Consider the following 26,001-nt stretch of genomic DNA (forward strand, 5'->3'; position numbering starts at 1 on the left):
ATGAGCGCTAGAGAGGCAGATAATGAGTATGTTCCGGCATGTGGAGCAGTGACGGGTGCTGGAACTACGTTGATGGAACTTGTTGGTGCCTGGCTCGGTTCTGGAGATGGACTCTTTGGTGATGATTTTGGAGTTGGATGAACTGCAACGAAAATTTGTTACTGAGATATGAGATTTATCCTTTGGAGCAATGATCAGGTCTTACGGCAATAATAAAATAAAGAGGAAGAAATAACGAGAATACATAAATCTAAAATCAATTCAGTTCGCACAGTTCTATTTTCTTGTTCACATCTATCATTCATCTCTCATCATTTTTGTTTTCAATATTAAAAACAAAACAGAAACTTCACTGTACTACATAATAATACAAATGTAACCATATTAGGATACAATTTTTTTTTTCTAAGATAACAGGAAAGATTAATTATGTTAATCACCATTTTGTCAGTCGAGTTTTACCTGTTTAGTGGTCATTCAAGGGTTCATTTCATCAAGTATAGGATTATCTTTTTTTAAATGGAAAAAAGCGAAACTAAAACATGCAGTAAACAATTAGAACACACCATGAGGACTTGCACCAGGGGGTAATGGGACTGCAAAACAAAGGAGGAAATCATTTTTAATGAGCAATATACATCAACATATTCTTATTTCGTCGAAAAAAAATTAATCAGATGTGCAATACTAGTGAGAGATGAGATTACTCACGGTTACATTCACTAAGAAAAGAAGGTGCAGAGATTTCACAAGCAGAAGGCAATGTCATAGCCTTTGTCATATTTATAGGAATACCCATATCAGTGCTACTCTCTATGGCTTCACATATGCAGTCATCACTGGCTTTTAGGACCATCTCCAATCCAGAACAACAAGAACCTTCCGGCTTTGTGTTTGTGTTCCCATCGCTTAAAAAGGGAATGCAATCGGCCATTCCGTATATCACATCGTCGCAATCATCTAAGCTGGGTGAGCCTGCTGTTGTTGGTACGTCGGGTGAGCTTGGTTCCGGTGATGGTGCATACGACAGTGGATTAACAACATGGATTCGTGCACAATTTGCCAACATAAAACATGTGGTCAAAATGAATGAAACATAGATCAATCTCTCCATTCTATTCTCCGGAAGAATTGAGAGCCTAGCTTGAAAAATTGCACAAGTTTACCATTGTTTGTTGTGTTTTTTTAGTTTTATATAAACTTATAGCGGTAAGAGTTTGTTCGAATTGAAATTCCTAAAATCTCTCTATACAGTTTGAACAAAGTTCGAATTTCACTAGAATTGGAAGATTAGTTATAACTTACATTAGTCTTATTGTTAAGCGTATCTTTTAAATTTTTCCAATTTTAAAAATACAACTATTTTCTAGGTGATATGTTCTCACATGAATACATTTTGAAATTTCCGAAACTCCCTTATATGCACGCCGGGGTCCGTTGTGATAATGCTAATCTCAATTGTGAAAATCCTAACACAACCCAACTATACAGAATGAAAAGAAAAAAACAAAGGAAAAGAAAAAAACCCCACCCAATATACAGTAACATACAAAAATAAAATAAAAACATACAGCAGTCTATCTACCTAACACGCATGTTGCTCTGTTATGTTTGGGCTTTTAGCATTAAGCTCATCTCATTGAATATGGACTGGGGAGAGCTGGACTTTGTAATCCATGGAAAATACGGGGACAAGTTAAGGGTTTTGGGTTGTAATGTCCATGTGCTCTTCAAAAATTGAATGTCCTAAACTTGAGGTAGTTTCTTATAAAGATTTAATCCCGCTATAATACCATATGTTAATAAAACACGTCAATTAATATTACGATCTAGTGGTATTCATTTTCACTTATAAATGAGAAGTCTTAGGTTTGATTCTCGTCAATGGCGAATTGGAACCACATTTATTACTAACCCATCATAAGGGTAAATCCACCCTTTTAATGTAAATAATATCATTTGTTAAAAAAATAATAAAATAAAACCCGAGGTAGCTCTTTACCTCTTAAATGCCTTGCCCTTAATTTAGTCATACAAATAACTACACTAGTAACACAATAGTGATCACTATATCAAAGGTAAATTACACAAAACTACTTCGACTATAGGTTGAACCATAATTTCATACTTCATATTTTAAACATTATAACATCATACCTCAACTTATAAATTCGTTGTAATGTCAAACCTCCGTTAAAATTTCTGTCAATTTAGTTGTTAAATGATGATGTAAAAATCTCCCTTCCACACTCACTTACTCCAAAGAAATAAAAAATTAATTAATTAATAATATTTTATTTAATTATTAAATTGATTATTAAAAATCTCTCTTCCACATTCACTTACCCTCTCTCCTCTCACAAGAAATTTTTAATTATGACGGGAAAGAAGATAAAAGATGCTTGTTGAATAGGCAGGGATAAGATAAAAGATGCTGAACGGGGAAGGAAAAAAAATGTAGGGAAGGAAAAAGGACAGAAAGAGATGCATCGGTTGGTGCGAAAAGGGTGCGTTTAGTACGTGGGATGGGACGGAATAGAGTGGGACGAACGCATTCCGTCCCACGTTTGGTGTGCTAAAATTATGTGGAACGCGCGTCCCACGAAACGAAAATGGGTTAGATTTTGGCTCCCCTCCCCCCTGGAACAGATTTTTCCATCCCGTGGGACACAAAATTATATTTTTTTGGACAACAATACCCCTCTTATTTTTCATTAATTACATTGTCTACCTCCCCTTCTCTCTTGTAACCTCTATCTCTTCTACCCTTGTCTCTCCCGTAGCCCTCCTCTTCCTCCACCATAAACCCAGTAACCCAACTGCTAACCCAATCCCACCAAACCCATCTGACGACGACGACGTCACCATAGCAAACCCTCTTCTTCTCCGGCGCCGTCTGGCGTCACGAACATGACCCGCATCTCGTCATCTCCGTCCGTGTAAGCGAGGTGGATCTGATCCGGAACACGACCCGATTAGAAGCTAAGCTCGTCATCTGAGGTGGCGAGCAGGTGGTCGGTGCCAGGGAGGGGGTTGTGGTCCTAGTCGAGGTGGTTGGGGTCGACCTCAGACTTGTTTCAGTGGAAAATCAGGAAGGAGTAGTTGAATCGGAGATTGACCAGATGGAGGGAAATGAAACCCGACCCAGATTTTCATGTGGGGGCGGAGGAGAGGAACTTATAGTTTATAAAGTTGTTGTGGTGGGAGGAAGGGGGCGAGTAGATGCCGACCTAGTCGAGTCGAAAGGGCAAGTCGATGCCGAACCATTGGATTAGGACGGAGTTGCCCGATTTGGAGAGGGAGGTTGGGGAGAGAGAGAGTGAAACAATTTGGTGGGTCGGAGGGAAGAAGGTGTACAAACAAGGCTAAGTTAGTCATTTAACACGAAATCTGAACCGTTCCGTCCTATGCATACCAAACATAACACAAACCTCCATTTCCTTCCGTTCTGTCACGTTCTGTCCCATCCCGTCCCGTCTGCATACCAAACGGTACCAAAAGGAACAAAATATTGGTAGAGATTCCTGGCCGCACGATTTGGTGTGAACATTGATCCCAACAGATCCAAGGGAAGGATCAGGAGAGGATAAAATATTAATATTTTTTTAATAATTCATTTCAATTGTTAAATAAAAAAATAAAAAATATATTAATTTTTTATTTCTGTCGGAGAATGATTGGGCCCCACTCCTGCCATGTCATCATTTAACAGTTAAATTGACAGAAAATTTAATAGATGTCTGACATTGTAACAAATTTATAAGTTAATGTATAACATTGTGTTTGACATTGCAACGAATTTATAAGTTAAGGTATAATATTGTAATGTTTAAAACATGAGATATGAGATTGTAATTTGACCCAAAATTAAAGTAATTTTGTGTAATTTACCCTTATTATCAAACACATTTTGACAACTATAATTCCACAATACAATAATAACGGCATATTGATAGTACCTGCATTTTCTTTGAATTTGATTAGCCACAATCTAAAATCTCTTCATTGTTGAAGTCCTAGTTAGGAATGCAATTATATAAATCTTACAATATCTTTTATATAGTTTTCTTATTGTATTGTAATATCTAAAGGGTAAGAAAATTACCTTTTATATATATATAAATAAAGACACAATGAGATGAGATAATACACATCTCATAATTCATCCAATTTCTGTGTTACCGATGGATCATCTCTCTTCCTCTCTATAATTATTCAGTTAAATATGTTTGTACCATACTTGACAAATCCCAAAACTACTGAGCATCGATCAACGTTATACCGTCAAGGACCTAGAAGAGTTTCCCTCCAACTAGGAGGCCAATCACAGCATGACACGTGTCGACATCAGAAGCCAATCATAGCGTGACACATGTCAACATCAGAAACCAATCACAACACGACACGTGTCAATGTCAAAACAAAGCTAGAAACTCAGCTTGAACCTATGTACTTGTGTAAACCCTTCACAATTAATGAGAACTCATCTACTCCGTGGATGTAGCCAATCTGGGTGAACCACGTACATCTTGTGTTTGCTTCCCTGTCTTTATCCATTTACATACTTATCTACACTAGTGACCGGAGCAATCTAGCGAAGGTTACCAACTTAACATTTTTTGTTGTACCAAAGTCCCCATTTATTTTGTGCATCAACATTTGGCGCCGTCTGTGGAACGACACTTATTCCCACTCTCTTCAGCTTTGTTAAGCTAGTTTCCACCATTCGCACACTGTCTTTTGATCAGGCATCCCTTTCCAACATGGGGAGCGAAGGAAGCCACAACACACAGAATGACACCCCTCTTGCACCTGGTGCAAAGCAATGAAAGAAGGAACAAAAGAAGTTTGCTCTTCAGGCTAAAGTCGATGAGCTGGAGGCTCAGAACAACAAGATAGCGATGAAGAATAAGATCTTCCAAGAGCAGTATGAGAAGGTCTTTGAGATGCTCCACCAGGCTAGATATACTAAAACACACGAGCTCATTACCCCTGTGGAAGTCAACCATCAACTGGGTGCCCCCCAACACAGAGGGTCATTTACCTTCGACATGGGTATTCCTGTTGAAGAGCGAGCTACTCATCGAAATGGCGACCAACATGAGACTTCTCTCAACCCAGCTGCTTCAACCCGAAGTAAGAGAAGTGGAGGAAGGCACCTCTTTATAGTGGAAAGATCGAAAGCCGTCTTTTGTGACTGTCAAGACTTCCTAAAGTAACGTCGAGACAATCTCATCCATGTAAGCTCGAAGATCAATGACCCAAGAGTCTCTAAAAGACTCAGTCCCCTCCCATGTCCCAAGCTGGCTACCAATTTGGGGAAGGGGCAACAAGTCCTAGAGAAACACGAAGGCATAAGGGACTTAGAGATGTTCCGACAGACATACCTTGGAAGTCAGTACGGCGAGTCCAAGGAAAAATCACATGCTCTTAATCAAACCTTCCTACTTTCAAGAGGAGATGGAGATTTACGAAAGAAAGCTCCAGTGGTACATGAATCTACTTAGGACCCTCTTGTCCTACAACTCCTTAAGGAAGTAAACAAGTTGAAGGTCGAACGACAAGCTGAGATACCTGATTGGAACCAACCTAGGCCTGGCCCTCTTACAAGGAAGATCTTCGACACCCCCCTCAAAGCAAAGACAAAGCAAAAGCTTGGCTTGCAACTCTATACTGGAAAGGAGGACCCGATTGAACACCTTAACCTCTTTGAGTCCACCATGACATACCGGATACATACCGACGAAGAGCAATGTCTTCTCTTCCCCTCCACCCTCTCTGGCGGAGCTCTAAACTGGTATTGCCGTCTTCCACCTGAGACGGTAGACTCATTTGAGGAATTGAGGAAACTGTTTATTTCTCAACACATTTTTTAGACCGATCGCTTGCACTCTACGGATGACTTGTACACTATTCGCCAGAAGCCAGACGAGTCATTACGTATGTATGTTGGCCACTTCAGCCATGAGTATGCCCGTTGTGCCGAGGCAGACGACAAGACTGCCCTTAAAGCCTTCACGGCAGGCCTACGTGATTGTTTCTTTAAGTACATGATCAATGCCAACACTTGGAAGACTTACTATAAGGTGATGGCACATGCTTACAACCATGCCTTCGCTGAGGCAAGGACATATCAAGGGAAACCCCCCACAGCCACCCCTTATCAGCAAGTAGGGAGTGGAAGCCAGATCCAACCAAATGAGAAGACCTCGACCTTCCAAACGGTAACATTGCCTCCTCTTGCCTTACTTAATACTTCGCTAAGTCAACAGACATATCAATCTGAGGGCAAAAGGAAAGATTTCCATCCTCACCAGTCCCATTTTAGTAAAAGGAGTAAGGGACACTATTGCGATAACCAAGGGTATCGCCACGATAATGCCTGCCCCCAGGCAGTCAATACAGTGAGCCAAGCACGTGTCAGGATAAGCCCTACCTTGAGGTATGAGACATACACGTCTTTGAACGCCACATGCGTGGCCATTTACCCCAGCATAGCACACTTGATACCGAAGCCAATGCCGAGGCAGTCAGGTTAAAAGCCCACGAAGAACAAGGGCACGTTTTGCTGCTACCACGAACATAACGACCATGACAGCGAGAAGTGTACAACCTTTCATGATCATATTGAAGCTTTGGTGTGTGAAGGAAAAATTGATCGATTTCTCATTCACCCTTCAAGGGATAACCGTAACCAACGCCAAGTGAATGTGATATATTCCATAAGCGGCGGCACACCCATATCTGAATCTTCCAATAGGGCCATGAAAAACAGCAAACGAGCTTTAAGGCTTGGCAACCAAGCGTTTCACGTGGAAGATATCAGGGGAGGCAAGTATCAAAAGCCTAACTGGGATCCAATATGTTTCTACCCTGAGGAAGAAAGAGGTATCATTTACCCTCACAACGACCCACTGATCATGGAGGCTCATATAGCCAACTTTGAAGTAAGACGAATCCTGGTAGACACGGGGGCTTCGGTCAATATCATGTTTGTTGAAGCTTTCAGGGCACTTAATGTAGCTGAACACTTGCTCGATCGCTCGATTTCTCCTCTAATAAGCTTCTCCGGTGATATCGTGCAACCTATAAGGAGCATACACTTACCTTTCACCATTGGTACATGCTCTTACACAGTTACCATTACCACTAACTTCCTGGTAGTTGATTGCCCAACGGCATACAATGTCATCTTTGGATGCACATGCATCAATGATCTCAAGGCCATGGTATCCACATATATGTTATTGATGAAATTTCCAACCCCTTATGGCAATGGTTACATTAGAGGAGATCAACTTAGTGCATGGTCATGTTACAACACTTCGATCAAGCAACAACACCTGCATGTGCCCAAGGAAACCTTTTCTATACATGACCAAGTCATAAAGACCAGCCCAGACGAAGCCAACTTGGATCTTCACGGTGGCAACAGTCAACCCGACGATCCTCGAGATGACACTTTCACCCAGCAAGCATAGCCAGCTAAAGAGCTAAAGAAGGTTTCTATATCAAAAGATTATCCATATCACATGGTGAAGATTGACACCACCTTGTCACCACCCATTCGGTTGGCATTGATCTCTTTTTTGCAAGAGAACACTGAGGTCTTCGCCTGGTCATACGAGGACATGCCAGGCATCTCTCCCGATATCATATGTCATCGCTTGAGTATTGACCCCAAGACCAAGCCATTAAGACAGAAGCGAAGATCTTATGACACTGAACGATTCGAAGCAATGAAGGCAGAAGTTGAAAAATTCAAAGGGATAGGCTTTGTCCGCGAAGTTAATTACCCAACATGGGTAGCAAATGTGGTCATTGTTAAGAAAATCCGACCAAAGAAAGTCTCTTGCTCCAAAAGGTCTTCTGGAGAATGTGTGTCGACTACACCAACCTAAACAAAGGATGCCCGAATGATAGCTTTCCTCTTCCTCTCATTGACAGACTTATAGACTCTGCGGCAGGGTGTGAACTCTTGAGCTTTATGGATGCTTGCGGCAGGGTGTGAACTCTTGAGCTTTATGGATGCTTACTCAGGATACAACCAAATCCTTATAAACCCTCCGGACCAAAAACACACAGCCTTCACTACTGACAGGGGACTATATTGCTATAAAGTCATGCCCTTCGGCCTAAATAATGCAGAAGCGACTTATCAGAGACTAGTCAATTCAATGTTTACCGAACAAATTGGGAAGAGCATGAAAGTTTACGTTGATGATATGCTAGTCAAGAGCAAACATGCTGACCAACACATCGTTAACCTATCTAAAACTTTCACCATTCTGAAGAGGTATCGAATGAGGTTAAACCCCAACAAATGTGCCTTCGGCGTAGGCTCTAGCAAATTCTTAGGCTTCATGATAAGCCAACGAGGCATTGAGGCTAATCCCAAGAAGATCAAAGTAATCCTCGACATGAAGGGACCGGTAACTTCAAAAGACATCCAGAGCCTTGCTGGCAAGGTGGCAGCCTTAACTAGGTTTATCTCTAAGGCCACAGATAGATGTGCTCATTTCTTCAAAGCACTTAAAGGAAGTAAGAAGTACATTACATGGACTGATGAATGTGCTGAGGCATTCAAGAACCTCAAAGACTACATGAGTAAAGCCTCTCTGCTCTCCAAACTTGAGGTTGGTGACACTCTCATTATCTATCTGTCAGTATCGACTTCAGTAGTAAGTTCCGTTCTTATTCGAAATGATGGTAATGTCGAACGGCCTGTCTACTACACTAGCAAGGCCTTACAATATGCGGAGACACGATACTCCAAGCACACTCCATCATTGTGCTTACCGATTATCATCTTCGACAGATACTCCAAAGTCCTGACACTTCGGGGTGAATGATCAAATGGGCGATAGCATTGAGTGAGTTTGACATCTCCAACCAACCAAAGCCAGCTAAGAAGGGCCAAGCAATGGCAGACTTCATCGCCGACTTCACATATCCTGTTGACATTGCTTCTATGCCTAAAGAAGTGGTTTCATTACCTTCGGAAGCTAAGAAAATAGAACCAACAACCCCAACATGGAGTCTATATGTTGATGGCTCGTCCAACCAACAGGGTTGTAGAGCAGGACTAGTCCTTACGACCTCTGACAAAGTGGCGATGTAGTATGCTCTTCGTTTCAAATTCAAGGCGTTGAACAATAAGGTTGAATATGAAGCCCTCCTAGCAGGCTTACGTTTGGCCAAACACTTTTGGGTTAAACAAATTGATATCTTTAGTGACTCCCAATTGGTGGTTAACTAGGTCACCAACAACTTTGACGCTAAAGATTGCTCCATGGCAGCATATCTGGCACAAACACAATTGTTGCTTAAACACTTCCATTACCAGATCACCCAAATTCCTCTAGCGGCAAACAGTCATGCAGATGCTTTGGCTTGCCTCGCCTCAGCGGTGGAAGACAAGATTGGGAGAAAAATTCAGGTTGAATTGTTAGCAGCACCAAGCATCATGGCTGTGGAAGTGTGCAACTTACAACAGGGGGATATTTGGATTACCCTGATTTATAGATTCCTTGCTCATGGCACCCTTCCAAATGACAAAGTCCAAGCTAAGCAGATTCGATACAAGGTTACCCGTTACTTGATCATTAATGACCAACTTTACAAGCGGGGTTTTAACCTACCATACCTAAGATGTCTTATGCCCGCAGAGGCGGAAATTGTCCTTCAAGAAATACATGAAAAAGTCTGCGGAGATCATACTGGATCTCGATCCCTAGCACATAGGGCTTTTCGCCAAGGATATTACTAGCCAACACTCCACCAAGATGCCATCAGAATATCTCACTCATGTGATAAGTGTCAACGCTACGCAACTATTCCCCACTCCCCTCCCGAGCCACTCACTCCTACGATCAGCCTTTGGCCCTTCGCCCAATGGGGACTTGATTTGATTGGCCTAATGCCTGCAGGGAAGGGTAAGGTCTGCTATGCAATTGTTGCAGTTGACTACTTCACAAAGTGGGCTGAAGTAGAACCCTTGGCAACCATTACTTAGGTAAAAATAGAAGACTTCGTATGGAAGAACATCCTTTGTAGATTCGGCATTCCCAATGCTATAGTCACTGACAACGGGCAACAGTTCGACAACAATAAGTTCAGGATGTTCTGCTCTAAGTTCAATATCAACTTATGTTTTGCCTCCCCATCTCATCCCCAATCTAATGGACAAGTTGAAGCCATCAATAAAATAATCAAGCGAACTTTGAAAACCAGCTTGGACAAGGTTAAAGGTTGTTGGCCAGAATTTGTACCCCAAGTTCTTTTGTCATACCGCACTTCGTATCGGACATCAACAGGAGAAACCCCATTCTCACTTGCCTTTGGTACAGAGGCAGTTGTCCCAGTTGAGCTTGAGCAAGCAACGTTCCAAGTCCAGAACTACGTGCAAAGCAAAAATGACAAAAAATTTACCCTCAACTTAGACCTAGTCGAGGAACACAGAAACCAGGCTCACTTGAGGAATGTTGCCTATAAGTAGCGCATCTCCAACTACTATGACTCAAGGGTCAAACCTCATTCTTTCAAAGTGGGGGACTGGGTATTGAAGAAAAGATTACTCTGCAATAGAATCCTAAGTGAATGAACACTTAGTCCAAACTAGAATGGACCGTTTGAAGTTGTTGGCATCAGTCGTCCTGGCTCCTACAAGCTTAGAAGCTCCAATAGAAAGACCATTGGCCATCCATGGAACGCTAATCACTTAAAGTACTATTACAAATAAACTCACATTGTACAAGTATTAAGCTTCAACCGTTCGGCATCCTATGTAACGAAGACTATTTGGCATGAATTCAATAAAGAGGTGATTTAGATAACTTGGTCCTAATCCTCTTACATTCCTAGCAATGAAACACTTGGGTTCAAAGTTTCAACATGAATGTTTCCAACATGAAACAAAGTCTAAGTATATGTCAACAAGACTATACAAATAAACGAATAGCTTCACAGTATATTCGTTTAATCATACATTCCAACACATTCATACATAAGCCAACTGTGCTTCGAAAGGGTTCAACGTACTTTGTATCATTCAACACTTGCTATAATGTGCCTCGACACCTTGCCCTTATTCTCACTAACCAGGTGATGAAATGTGAAGAAGGAACTTATCTTCATGCCACCAACCAGGTGATAAAATGTACAACCCGTACTCTTCTTCATGCCACCAACCAAGTGATGAAATGTACAACCCGTACTCTAATATCATTTGGCAACTTGCCACTCATGCCACCAACCAGGTGAATAATGAACTCATCTTCATGCCACCAACCAGGTGCTGAAATGTACAACCCGTATTCTCCTTCATGCCACCAACTAGGTAATGAAATGTACAACCCGTACTCTAATATCATTTGGCAACTTGCCATTCATGCCACCAACCAGGTGAAGAAGGAACTCATCTTCGTGCCACCAACCAGGTGATGAAATGTGATGAAAGGTGATGAAGGAAGTCACCTTCGTACCACCAACCAAGTGATGAAAGCAACTCACCATTCATTCCACTTACTAGAAGACGAGTGGTACAACTTGTACATGTGAACTCCTAGCATTCACAAATAATCAAAAACCCTAAAGCCTGACAACTCAACTAGGGGAACACTTATGCCTAAAAAGAGTTATAGTCACTAGCAAAGTCTTATTTCAAGCCAACAACAACTTCAGTGCATGGCATACGAAGATCAAGCTATTCAGCCCTCTTGCATCTACTTCAGACATTTCTCCTCTGTAACAATGCAAACACTACAACTCGTAGAAAGCTTCACACACTCTTGATCAAGACAGTCTGAAGCAAAACCAATTTATGGTGCCAACAAGGGCTTCATCAAAGGAGTTCAACCACAATTCTCAAAAGCTTCATACACTCTTAATCAAGACAATGTGAAGCAAAACCAATTTATGGTGTCAACAAGAGCTTCATCAAAGGAGTTCAATCACAATTCTCAAAAGTTTCACACACTCTTGATCAAGACAGTGTGAAGCAAAACCAATTTATGGTGTCAACAAGAGCTTCATCAATGGAGGGTAACCACAATTCTCAAAAGCTTCACACACTCTTGATCAAGACAGTGTGAAGCAAAACCAATTTATAGTGCCAACAAGAGCTTCATCAAAGGAGTTCAACCACAATTCTCAAAAACTTCACACACTCTTGATTAAGACAGTGTGAAGCAAAACCAATTTATGGTGCTAACAAGAGTTTTATCAAAGTAGTTTAACCATAATTCCCAAAAGCTTCACACACTCTTGATCAAGACAGTGTGAAGAAAAACCAATTTATGGTGCCAACAAAAGTTTCATCAATGGAGGGCAACTACAACTCGTAGAAAGATTCACACTCTTGATTAAGACTGTTCGAAGCAAATTCAATTTATATGGTTCATCCAAACTTTCGACTACTACAAGGTGTGGCTTGCATCACAATCTCTTGCTCAACAGTGTGGAAGCAAAATTTGTATATGTTGTCTCTCCCACATTTTCAAATTTATAGTTTCCCAAAAAAAAAATGGGAAATTGGGAAATTCAACAAATTTCTAGTTTTCCTAAAAAAAAAAAAAAATTGGGAAATTCAACAAAGCTTCATCAATGGAGGACAACTACAAATTCTCAAAAGCTTCACATTATCCTGATCAAGATAGTGTGAAGCAAAATCAATTTATGGTACCCAACAAAGCTTCACCATAAAAGCTTTACCAACAAAAGCTTCATCAATGGAGGACAACTATGAATTCTCCAAAGTTTCACACTATCTTGATCAAGATTGTGTGAAGCAAAATCAATTCATGGTACCCAACAAAAGCTTTAACTCCAAAGCTTCACCTACAAAGCTTCAACTCCAAAGCTTCACCTACAAAAGCTTCAACACAAAAGCTTCACCTATAAAGCTTCAACTCCAAAGCTTCACCTACAAAGCTTCAACACAAAAGCTTCACCCACAAAAACTTCACCTACAAAAGCTTCACCCATAAAAGCTTCACCAACAAAAGCTTCACCCACCACAAAAGTTTCAACTACAAAAGCTTCACCTATAAAAGCTTCACAACAAAAGCTTCACAACAAAAGCTTCACCCACAAAAACTTCACCCACCACAAAAGCTTCACCTACAAAAGCTTCACCTACAAAAGCTTCACCCATAAAAGCTTCACTAACAAAAGCTTCACCCACCACAAAAGCTTCACCCACAAAAGCTTCACCTACAAAGCTTCAACACAAAAGCTTCACCTACAAAGCTTCAACACAAAAGCTTCACCTACAAAAACTTCACATTATCTTGATCAAGATAGTGTGAAGCAAAATCAATTCATGGTACCCAACAAAGCTTCAAAGAAAAAAAAAATTACCTAGGCCTCCTCTTCTTTGGGCCTAACAACTTTTATAACAAATGTATATGAATGAGGAGTTTTGGGCTACCACTTAGAAAGGAAAATGGTGAAGTTTTGTTACTTTGGAAACTTGGCTACTAGTAAGACACCTCATTCGTCAACTCCCTCGACCTTAGACTTGGGGGACTCCTACCATATGCTACTGCACCTTGATACTCGAAAGTCTCATGACCATTCAGTGACTTGGATTTTTTCAAGTCTCCAACCGAGAAGTTTTCCTCACTCAAGAAATTAAGGGAGCACTACCTCAACCTACATGCTTCACTCACAAAATCTTCAACATACAAGCTTCAACAAAAGGAAAAATTCAAATAACTTAGTGAAGAAGGCTTTGGTGTATTTAACACAATACGTTGAAATGAAGCAAAGCTCATTTATTGATATCTCCGATAAGTTACAAATATGTACATATACATGAATCAAAATAAACAAACAAGAGGGAGCCTTCACAAAGGTTGCTCAGTAGAAGTCTCCGCAGTTGGCAAAGTCCTAGAAAGAGAAGGCATCGAAGGGTGATCATTCGAAGCCTCAGTACTGGGCAGAACCCCAGAAGGAGGAGGCACCTGAGATTGATCATTTGGAACTTCATTACGCGGTACAGCCCCAGAACACGAAGGCAATAGATGTCTTTGGAACAAACCCACAAACCTCTGATGATCAAGTAAAATCTGACCATCAGATTCCTGCAGCTGGTCGAGCTTCCTCTTCATGTTTGTAGCATAGTCATGTGCGAGCCTATGCAAATGTTTATTCTTATGCTTGAGCCCTCTGATCTCCTATTTGAGACTTGTCACTTCAGCCGCCATTGATTCAACTTGGCGGGCTCGAGCAAATAGAGGTTGGGCCATATTAGACACAGAACCTGCACATTGAACACTAAGAGCTAGAGAATCCTTAACAGCCAATTCATCAAACCGTTTGGAAAGTAGTCTGTTATCTTTGAGAGTGAGAATGTTCCTGGCTACCACCATAGCGATCATATCATTCTTCATCACAGAGTTCCCAACGGTAAGAGGACCAGTAGAGGATAAGAAGGATGGGCGCCATATGTTGTCTTGAGAAGGCATGGCTGCCTCTTCACCAAAGTTCAAGTCAAAACGACGGTCAGATGGGCCAGACATTCTCAGAAATGATGAAGGAGAAATGAGGTGCAATAAATCTCTGAAGTACAAAAATGAGGGGAAAATTCCTATAAGCAATAACTCTCTGAACGTACTTCTTGCACACAATTGGTGCCCCTATAAAAGAAAGGGCAACATGGTCGTTGGTTCAAAAATCGAAGAGGCACCACTATCCGGATTTCGAGAAGTAGATTTTCCTGAGAAAAATATGTCAACAATCCCCATACATAACATCAGCTCCTCGGGTACCATAGATAACTTTGCCAAAGATCTCTGACAAAGTTTAGACACATAAAATTTGAAGGTCCAGCTACCCTACTATTACCCACAAGGGTAAAGGAACAGCACCACTGCTTGATAACTGAAAGTCCATATGTGTGTCAACCTCCGTGCTCTGTGGTAAGGCAAACTAGCAAAAATGCTCAACCTTTACTCACATTCGAGAAAACACTCCCAACAAGATTGCTTGCTCGAAAATCGAAGAGGCACCGCTATCCGAATCTCAAGAGCCAAACTCCCAACAAGATTGCTTGCTCAAAATCGAAGAGGCACCGCTCTTCGAATCTCGAAAGCCAGACTCCCAACAGGATTACTTGCTCAAAAATCGAATAGGCACCGCCCTTTAAATCTCGAGAGCCAGACTCTCGACAGGATTACTTGCTCAAAAATCGAAGAGGCACCGTTCTCCGAATCTCAAGAGTCAGACTTCCAACAGGATTGCTTTCTCAAAAATCGAAGAGGCACCATTCTCTGAATCTCGAGAGCCAAATCCCCAACAGGATTACTTGTTCGAAAACCGAAGAGGCAACGCTCTCCGAACTTCAAGAGCCAGATTTCCTTGGATAAAGCTTGTCTGCAATCTTCACACGCAACATCAGTTTTCCAGATACCACATACTTCTTTTTCAAAGTGCTATGACAAAGTTAAAACACGTGAATCTTGCAGCTCCCACTACATTGCTATGATCGAGAAGGGTAAAGGAACAGCGTTACCACTCGCTGTTGGGACAATTCCTATATATGTCGACCTTCATCCTCCACAGCCAGGCAGACCTGCAAAAAAAAAAATGTTCAACTTTTCTTCACATCTGAAAGGGCACTTTCAGCAGAGTCTCTCGAAATACTCAGTTTCTTTTCCCCCCGATAATACCTCTGCAAACAAGCAACACCAGAGCAAGAGTATCTCATATCATCAGGGTTAAAAGCAAGAGTATCCCATATCATGCTTTTTCCCTGTCTTTTCTTTTGGCTTGTTCTTACCTGCAAGATAAGCAGAAAGAGAGCAATCAGTCAACAATTGGAATTAAGCTTCCAGCCAGGAACTGACTGCCTAGAACCCCTTGCCTGATTACTTACCTGGCATTGCTCTCGAGTACTCATCTTCAACATCTTATGCTTCTAGAGAAGATACCACATATGCATGAGGAACATATAGGGCAAGTGAAAAGGATACAAGGAAGCATATGGGGACAAGCTTAACAAAACACATACCGATACATCCATTACTTTGTCAACAGCAAAAGTATCCCATATCATCAGGGTCGAACGTACTCTAGATTTGATGGACTTTTTTTACCCTCAAATTCTTAAGTCGGCCTTATACTCTTGAGGAAACCAGAAAACCCTCCAACCCAATTCAAGAATAATCCTATAGAAAATTATTTCTTCAAAAGCAAAAGTATCTCATATTATCTCTTTTCCTTTTTCTTCTCTTTATCCTTCGTGCTGCCTGCAAGATAGGGAGAATGAAAACAATCAGCCGGAACTCGAAATCAAACTTCTGATATGGGACTGATTGCTTGGAACTCTGATTGCTTACCTTGTCTGTCACCTCTTTCGGCAAATCTTCTAGCTCGACGACTTGGGGGACTCCTACTACATGGTTTGTATCACGCTTGACCAAGCCTGAAATTGCAAGTAAGCTTCAAGTCAAATTGATACATTACCTTGTGCATCTCCACCGGTTAAAGATACCATCCCTAGATGGAGGAAAAGTACTTCCAAAGAAGATGTCACATCTACTTATGAGATAGATAAGGCAAGTGAAGACAATACCACACTTCGGTACTTAGAAGTTTTGTGATTACTCAGCGGCTTGGATCTTGCAAGTCCCCAACTGAAGAACTTCCCTCACTCAGGAACTTAGGGGAGCACTGTTTGTACTATACTTGACCAATCCCGAAACTACTGAGGACCGGTCAACGTTATACCGTCAAGAACCCAGAAGAGTTTCCCTCTAACCAGAAAGCTAATCACAGCGCGACATGTGTCGACATCAGAAGCCAATCATAGCGCGACATGTGTCAACATTAGAAACCAATCGTAACACGACACGTGTCAATGTCAAAACAAAGCTAGAAACTCTCTTCTATAAAAGGAGATCATTCTCCCACAATATTTCCTAATGTCATTTGTACTAAATCATTCATTTGTACTCACTGAAAGAGAGCTTGAACCTATGTACTTGTGTAAACCCTTCACAATTAATGAGAACTCTTCTACTCCGTGGACGTAGCCAATCTAGATGAACCACGTACATCTTGTGTTTACTTCTGTGTCTCTATCCATTTATATACTTATCCACACTAGTGACTGGAGCAATCTAGCGAATGTCACAAACTTAACATTTTATGTTGTACCAAAGTCCCCACTGATTTTGTGCATCAACAAAATATACCTACAGTATTTATATATTATCTCTACTAATTAATAAAACACTCATTGTCAACAACAAAAATCCTATGAAATTATCAGTTTAACCCTCTAATTAAAACAGAACATGAATAAGAAATATGGGGCAGAAATGTAATTTCACACAACCAAATTTTGCTGTTTTTTTTTTCAAAGCCTCATATGCATGTAATCCTAACATATCTCTAACTAATAAAAATAAAAATAAAATAAAATAATTCCCCCTCCCACATTCTCTATCACTCTCTTCTTCTCTCCTTCTATTTGAAAAACAAAAATAAAAAATATTCTCACACACTCTGTGTGTGCCCATATGCTAGTATTATATTATATGAAGAGAAGCAACTGGAAACTCAAATATTTCATACAATTCTGAGTAGAAGCCAATGGATTGCCCATCAATATAAATGTAAAGGACAAGCCTTTTGTTTGTTGATCTTATAGGACCAATAATAACTGCAGCTCGTCTCCATTTCATGTGGCTGATTTTTCTCTATGAAGCATGGGCCTTAACATAAACTTCATGAACATATTATTATGTGGTTGGGTCACCAAATTATTGCTTGGACCAAGCACAAAGCCAATAATTCCCTAACCACCCCTTGTCCCCAACCCTACTTCCAAATCTAATGACTTTCCTCGCCTCCACTCGTATTTCATTGCCAATCCAGAAACAGAAGTTCTCTTCTGAAGTATTGTCACCACCTCTTGAAATATGGCTACACCCATCACTCCATCAGTTGTTTACGGAGATTAAATTATTACTTAATCTATATTACTTTTTTTACAGATCTTGGTGTTTGCACTCATTTTTGTTCAATTCCCCATTATTTGATATATGCATCAGTAATACATATAAATGATAGTGATAACTTCAAATTAAGACGACAAATCAGCCAATCATGCGGGAAATGGTCTCCATGCAAAATATATTTTCTGGCTATTAATGAGGAAAAGCTATGGACTAAAGTTTAAGGTAAAACATTTGTATAGGTAATCTCAGGATGTTTTTGCATGTTTGAATTTAAACTTTGAACGACTGAGATCAACTTTTTAGACTACATTTGCAAATCATTTGATGTGTCACCAATAGGAAATGAGCACGTTAATCAACATTGAAGTAATAATTCAGTCATCAACAATCACGTCATATAGTTTACAAAATATAATTTAAATAAATTATCTTTCTAGTATTACGGTGTAAAAATATTTGAAATATAATAATTATTTGGGTCAATTTTTATTGTGATTTGAATACTACATTCAGTTTGATATATTTTTCTCCTAACAAAAACTGATAATTATGTACAGAAACGCGCCCAAAGAAAGAAATCGATTCATCCCTACAAAATAGTGGTGGATTTAAAACTGAGAATTGGAAGCTGGTGAGAGAACTCTTCGGATTCAGAAGTCCATGCATCCCCCCATGGGTAGTTGCTGTCCGAAAAGTGGGCCGCACCCAAACAGGTAGGAAACCCCAAAACCATAAATATACCAATAGAAAACAGTGGTTGACGTTGGGCATCGACCAACTCTTGCAACTGCGGTGCTTAGGCGTAAAGCTATTAATGGTTGTTTGTGACTCGCAAAGGCCAACGAGTACTCTGTCCTAACAGGTGTCATTTTCATAATCATTCTTGGAGCAATAATGAAAAATCATTTGCGTGGAAAATTTACATTCATCTTGTTTTCTAACACTCATCAAAGGTTGGACCACAAAGAAAAAACACTCAGCAAAGGATATTGATAGAGGAAAAAAACTCGGCAAAGGATCGGGATTTAGAAACTTTGGCTGCTTGTACTAAAACTCAGCAAAGGATATTGTGGAAGAATATGGGTTGTTTGGGAGCCCAGGAGTCTAAGTCCATAAACTTTGTATTCCATGTGGGTAAGTTTGAGAGAGAACCAACCTAGTTTCCTCATTTCCCTAGCAATGAGAGTTAGAAATTTTTCACCGGGTGAGCTAGCTTAAAGATTTAAATCTTTATAAACAAAGAATTGTGATACTATATTTTTTACAGTATCAGTTAGTTTAAGGAAATTTTCACAAGGTGAGCCACAAACTTTCATTATTCAAATAAATTCAGACTTCTACATGTACAAGAAGTGATGAGAAAAAAGATGTGAGAAAAAAAATGGTTTGTAAGCTGTATTATATAATTAAAACGAGAGAATTCGAATCAGTGACTAAATATATGGTGGGCTACATTTGAAAATCCCTAAAAATTACATGTAAAATTTTATTTTCTACCGAAAGCTACTTGGGCTACAGCCCAGGTAGCCCTTAATGTGGCTCCGCCAGTGTTCCCTAGCAAGCTAACCAACTTAGTTAGGAAGGAACCAAGCCTTGAGCCTTAGAGTCACGTAAAAGACCATTCTTAGCTCACGCAGAAGACCAACGCATGAAAGCCAGGAGATGCGTTACCAAAAGTAATGCATGTGGAAAACTGACCCGGGAAAGTAGCGCCTCGGGAAGGAGGCGCAGCTTCACGTGAGAAGCTACGTTTAGTTGTCTTACACCAAAATGGAATGTTACAGTTAGGTCAGGAGAAAGGGGTGAGAAGACCAAGCCAAAATTAAAGATTCCTTAGGAACCCTAGAAAGAAATCATTCACTTACAAAAGAGGTATTAGAAGCCATTAAGGGGAGGGGGGGACACCATAACAGAGGAGGGGTTCAAAAGTTAGGGAGAGAAACACAAAACCATCTTTCTGCAACCTTAGAGTTCTCTCCCATACCTCTTTCAATCATTTCAGTTAGGGAAAACCTCTTTACAACCTAGGAAGCCCAGAGTATCTAGCCTAGAACACTATGCAACCATGTCAACTACTTCTCTCTCTCATGCTAAACTGATGAACTTTTAAATTTTACACCATGCCTCATTTGTGCAAGCCATTATTTGTTTAATCAAGCTATCTTCAAGTTATTGGTCCAACAAGGATATTTCCTACGACGTGCTAATTCTTTCGAGATATTTCGGGACTTGGTACGAAACCGAACCAAAAGAGGCAAGATGACATTCTCAAAACCCAAGTCCACCTTGACCTAAAAGTCCCCAACAATTTCAAATTAGACAACTTTGGCTTATAAAACTACATGCTATGTTTTAAAATTTCAAACTTACCCTAGACTGTAGCCCACCCTACCCATACTCTACCTCCACCTTTGATTCATATATGATGTCAAATAAAATATTATGAGATTTCAAAGTATACATTGGTGTAAATTACGTCGAATTATTAATTACTTAGATGGAGACACATGCCCATTTGCACAAATGACCTCAAATTATTTTGCTTGAACGTTGGACTGCGATACTGTTTGATGAAAGAAATTCAGAGCCCAGTTACTTATTCACCAAACTTGTTCCAAAAGTATGTAGTTTCTTTGTAAGAACTGCACTCGATGGAGCATTAAAGCGTGCATATGGTTTCCTGTTTGTCGGGAAAGAGGAAGGTGCAATTTGTTAGCATATTGATATTTGAAAGGAACGAAATATATATACTTGACTTGACAATACTCCATTCTCTTAAAAACATACATGTACTTGCAGTAAAAATATCATCATTGTAACTTCAATTTGTTAAATAAAAAAAATAAAAAAATAAAAAAAAATAAAAAACTCTGATCTAGGTCTAAAAATTTGAGCTTTTATTAAATTAAGTTCAATTTTCTATGTTTTTTACCTTAATTAATCAAATTTCTTAACTTATGCATCTTTACTCAAATTTTAAAACTTTTTAATTCTAATATAAAGATCTAATCACTTTTGTGGTAAAAGTTTAAAAAAAATTATATGGCATCATATATGATACTTACACCATAGGTTTTGTAAAATATGTTTAACTTGCGATGGAATAATGGAGGTACAATATACGAAAATGAATAAAATTGGATCTACCTATCGTCTATAAAATAGCTTAAAGAAAGTTCATCTTCATCCATTTATAAATTCATACTAGTATATATAAGTATATATGTTGATATATAGGAGTAAACTTGAAATAAGTCCAATTTTATGAGCCATAATTAAAAATAGTCCTCTTTTCTGTTTTTCTTGAAATAGGTCGACCAATGATTGAGATTACATGTTAGCTTATTTTATTTTCATACCACATATACCCTTATAAATTGTACTAAATATGTAAATACACATAATCCCTTAATTATAGGATTAATTTTTTATTTATTTATAAAATTTATTGTCATTGACTATGGACTAATCCCTTAACTAACTATAGGGGATTTGAACCAATCCCTTTTAATTACCTTAACTCTCCCGTAGGAGCACCGCCTAGGCACACCTAATGCTAATTGTCACCTAGAGACTTTAATAACTGTCTGTAGTCTGTACGCTTAAGCCCTAACCGAGGCGCCCAATCTCCGCCTATCGCCTAGAAAGCTTTTTAAAACAGTGATAGTACCTACAACATAAATTATTTAACACAATTAATTTGTGGTGTATGTAGAGCAAAAATTTTAAATCAAAATTAAGAGCACAAAGAAAGATAAGAATATTTTAATAAATTATTAGTGCGTGGACTTAACCCAATAATGACTTAAAAAAAGTTTCATCCCAATCTAATGATCCCCAACTGTCAAGATATCTTGTGGTAACAAAAATGTATTGATTTATATTAAATTTTGTCCAAAATCAAACTAAATCCCAATATGATTCTTGTAGAGTAAAAAATAATCAAAAAAAATTATGGAAGCAACACGTAGACTTTTGGGTAAGAATGACAAAATTAGTTTCGAAATACACCGGGATTCTCATGCGCATGCAACGGACAATAACCGGCTCAATTAAGGAAGAGTCAAAGATGATCAATATAGTATTTATTCAAATTCTTCTCATCCCTCCTCATCAATTCCTTTTTTATTTTATTCAAAAGGTAACTTCCAAAACTTCTTATTTAATTTCAGATTAATTACCATGTTAATTGTAAGATATTATTTCACATAATATCTTACAATTATTCTACAGATACACCATGTATGGCCGGCCACTATTCTCCAAAAATGGTCAACCACACCCCTATAAATAGTCCAATTTTCCCCACTAAAAATTCTCTCCCAAAAATTTCCAAACACATTTTTTTTCAAATTCTAACTTTGACATTAGAGATTATTTGGCCAAAGCCTCCCATTCATCACTGGCGCGTGAGACTTTTGGTCTTAATCTTAGGTATTATTATTTTACAGGTGCATTTTTGTCAAAGGAGAAGACGGTGGAAATTTGCATCCACAATCCTTATTTGTACCAAATTAGGCTGCTCATCATGTGATTTAGCCGAATTCTCTCTCCTTAGTGTAAAAATATTGATGTACTAAAAAAAACATATAATAAATCCATTTCATTTGTCATGCTATAGCCACAAAATTCGTAAAATCTTGTCAGAATGTATGAAATCAATCTTAAAGCTTAACTGCACGGTTGTCAGTTAATAAAACATGTGGATATGAAACAAATTATAATATATGTGGTAAATATAAATTCCCACAATCACAATAAACATCCGAATACTTCATATATGTGCTTCTCAAGTGATTGCACGTATTCAAAAGTTGCTTTGTCGGAACTTTGTTTGTTTGTAAAATAATTTTTTAAAGCTTAAAACCAAAGTGGTAAACTCATGGGCTACTAGGCACAACTTGCCATATAAAGAAATTAAAATCCCTGTTGTTTTAAATGTTAGATTCTCTGAAGGATCATAAGGTAGCTAGATCGGCCAAGGAAGGCATCGACAAGTTACAATGCCACTCCGTTTTTGTTAATTAACTACTTCACTTTTGTATTTCAAGATTTGGCATGTGACGATGCACACAAAACCGCACATTTGGGAAACAAATAATATAATCAAATTATCGAAGTACAGGTATGTATAGCTTGGTGTCGCACATCCTTGAGTGCCGAGCAATTGTTTTATGTGTACGAGGAAAGAGAAAGAACATTAAAAATATCTATGAAAGGCATTTGCTATTATTCGATCCCAATAATTTGTTCCCCACCTGGCCAATTTGAGGGCCATTGACCCTTTAAAATAATTATAGTACTTTATCTTCCCTTAACCTTGTAACCTTGTTCAGTTGTTATAGATCTTATAACCTTGTTCGGTAATATTTTTCTATTTTTCGATTAACCTGTGTATGTTTGTGCATTTCATATTGCTACCTGTAAAATTTGCTAGCACGTAAGCAAACTATATATCAACTCCTTTTTATTTTACCAATTGACTTAATCTCAACAGAAATAAATTAATATTCGAGGGGAACAAAATTAATAAAGCTGGTCTACCGAATGTCCTTAATATTTTTTGTGGGATTTGCTTTGTTGACCAATTTGATAGGTTCGGGAAGTGAATATATGCAAGAGTGAAGAATATAGGGAACAAGGAACAATTGCAAATATTAGACCATCGATTTTAATTGCGAGTGCATCTACCTTTTTTGTGTTATGAACTCACGTTTTGATCCATGAATAATTCGATACATATCACTTTGTAGAGTTTTGCAATGTTTCCTTAAAAAGTCTTAAGTTGTGTAAATATGTATTACATAGAAAATTGCAACTATGACACTGCCACACCATATAAACAATCTACCCAAGTCATCATATTTGCTAATGTGCCTTTCATATGAGTATAAAGGTGTTGACCCTAGAAATTACAAAGCCTACGTGGCGCGCAGGCCAAGTATATTCTAAGCTAACTACGTCCTTCGGTGATTGCGGGCGTGCCAACTCGTCGGCCGGGGCTCGGCCGAGGAGTAAATTTGATGATGCTGCGTTGGGTCGCGCTACTGACTTCTGCGTCTTGCGATTGCGGCCGAGAAAGGAACACGTCTCGGCCTCTTGGGTTCTCGAGCCTGAAGACAAGGCTGCTATTTCTTACAAAGTTCACGAACCGAATTCGGCTTGCAATGTGCCGAATGTAATAACTGTGACACCTCACCTCGCCGAGAAGGCTAATGAGATGACCTCGACCAACAAGGATTCGAAAACCCTTCTCGACCGAGACTTGGATAGGTAATCGACCGTTCTCGCCGCAGTGCTGTTGATGCCAACGGAAGATACTGCGAGACCGACCGACTCTACGGTGACAGAGCTATCTATGCCGACTTAAGATATCACCGGTTGCTTCCACAGTGCTGTTGATGCCAACGGAAGATGTGTCAGCGAAAAAGGAAAAGAAAAAGATCTCAAGTTGTGAGAGTTTGCGCAGGGCAATTTTGTATTGATTTTGTGGGGCTTTTTCCGTTGCCACCGCATCTGTATTTATAGCACTGAAGTACTTGCTCTGCACGGTCAGATGATGTTGCAGAGTTTAATTGCAATTTTAATTCCTGAAGTTGATCCGTATCAAAACCCAGAAACCAGGGCTATCCTTCAAACTGAGCCGTAAGATTTGTTCCAAGACTTTTCAAACTTATCAGTCCATCTAGGCTTATCACATCACATTGTCAAAAACCTATCCGTAGCCATGCTTTATCCCATTAAGATTCCCAAGATAACCTACATGCTAGGCTTTGAATAATATTTATCTAAACAACCATCCATTATATATATATATATATATATATATATATATATATATAATTGGTAGTCTTTCACAGGGCATGGACACTAACCCCATCATCAATTTTTATGATCTGACAACACCAACACCACAAGTCATCAATCTCTACTGTCGTGCATGCATAATAAAAAGATAATTCACCATTAAAAGATAAAATCATGATTAAAACCATGGATTAAAATATCGATAATATCGGCGATATTTCGCCGATATTATCGTTTTGGTGAGAGTCCGATATTTTTACACCTATCCACTTGATTATCGTCAATATATCGAGATAATATCGATAATATCGCGATACTATCGATATTACCGATATTATCTCGATATATTAGGCTGGGAGCCGGAGACTCCTCAGAGGCGCCACCCTGAGCGCAGATCCGAAGGCCAGAGCGGTGACGGCGGTGGCGACGAGGGTGGATACGAACGAGGGGGAGATGGATGCGGCGGGGGAGGTTGGGATGGGAGCCGGAGAGACTGAAAGCACAAAGTGGGGTTGGATTTAAGATCCAATTTTGAGGTTCTGAAAGTGAAAGGGCGAAGAAGAACGCAGATGAGGGAAGAGAGAGAGAGAGAGAGTAAAAGATTCAGTTTTGGGTTTCTGAAAGGTCAAAAATTGGTGATGGGGTAAGGTGGACAGCTATTTACATCAGATGGGTTATTATGAAAACCACCCACTTGCATGGGCGTGGGATTTTTATATTTTAAAAGTTTGGGAGGTATATTATATTATTATATGTATATAAATGTTATATAAATTATAAATTATTAGATTTTTTTTTTCTTAGGCAAGCATATTAGATATGTACATAAAACATTGACATATGTATGTTCTTTTATAAGAAATAACATATTATTCAATAATTATTTACATCTGATATAGTAAATTTAATTAATTCATATAATATATAAGAAATTTACCTAAATCCGCCTAGACCGTCTAGGTGCCCGCCTAGATCCCACCTAGCCACCTAGGCGCTAGGCGCCAGCCCACCGTCCGACTAGCGCTTAGCGTTTTTTAGAACCTTGGTATTTATAGCTGGGGTTTTTTGTGGGTAGTGGCGGGCAGGTCGGGCAGCTGCCCGTTAGAAACAGGCTGGCCAATTGTTATTGGTTCGGCTCAACAACTCACATTGCTTAATCCCTTGCTTAAATGAGTGTAAAATATTGTACTAATTCATTATATATAAATGATTATGGTGTGTTTAAACT

At 39.3% G+C, this 26,001-nt stretch overlaps 1 protein-coding gene across 1 annotated transcript; it reads left to right on the plus strand.

Annotated features, from left to right (window-relative positions):
• On the plus strand, positions 1–25,270 carry LOC139198101 (glycine-rich RNA-binding, abscisic acid-inducible protein-like). Its single transcript, XM_070826362.1, has 3 exons — positions 1–132; positions 834–1,017; positions 25,125–25,270. Exons 1-3 carry the CDS (start codon positions 1–3, stop codon positions 25,268–25,270), a joined length of 462 nt encoding a protein of 153 aa, XP_070682463.1.
• The last annotated feature ends 731 nt before the right edge of the window (positions 25,271–26,001 follow it).

The sequence above is a fragment of the Malus domestica genome, chromosome 08 (assembly GCF_042453785.1).
Source record: "Malus domestica chromosome 08, GDT2T_hap1".
NCBI classification, from domain to species: Eukaryota; Viridiplantae; Streptophyta; class Magnoliopsida; order Rosales; family Rosaceae; genus Malus; species Malus domestica.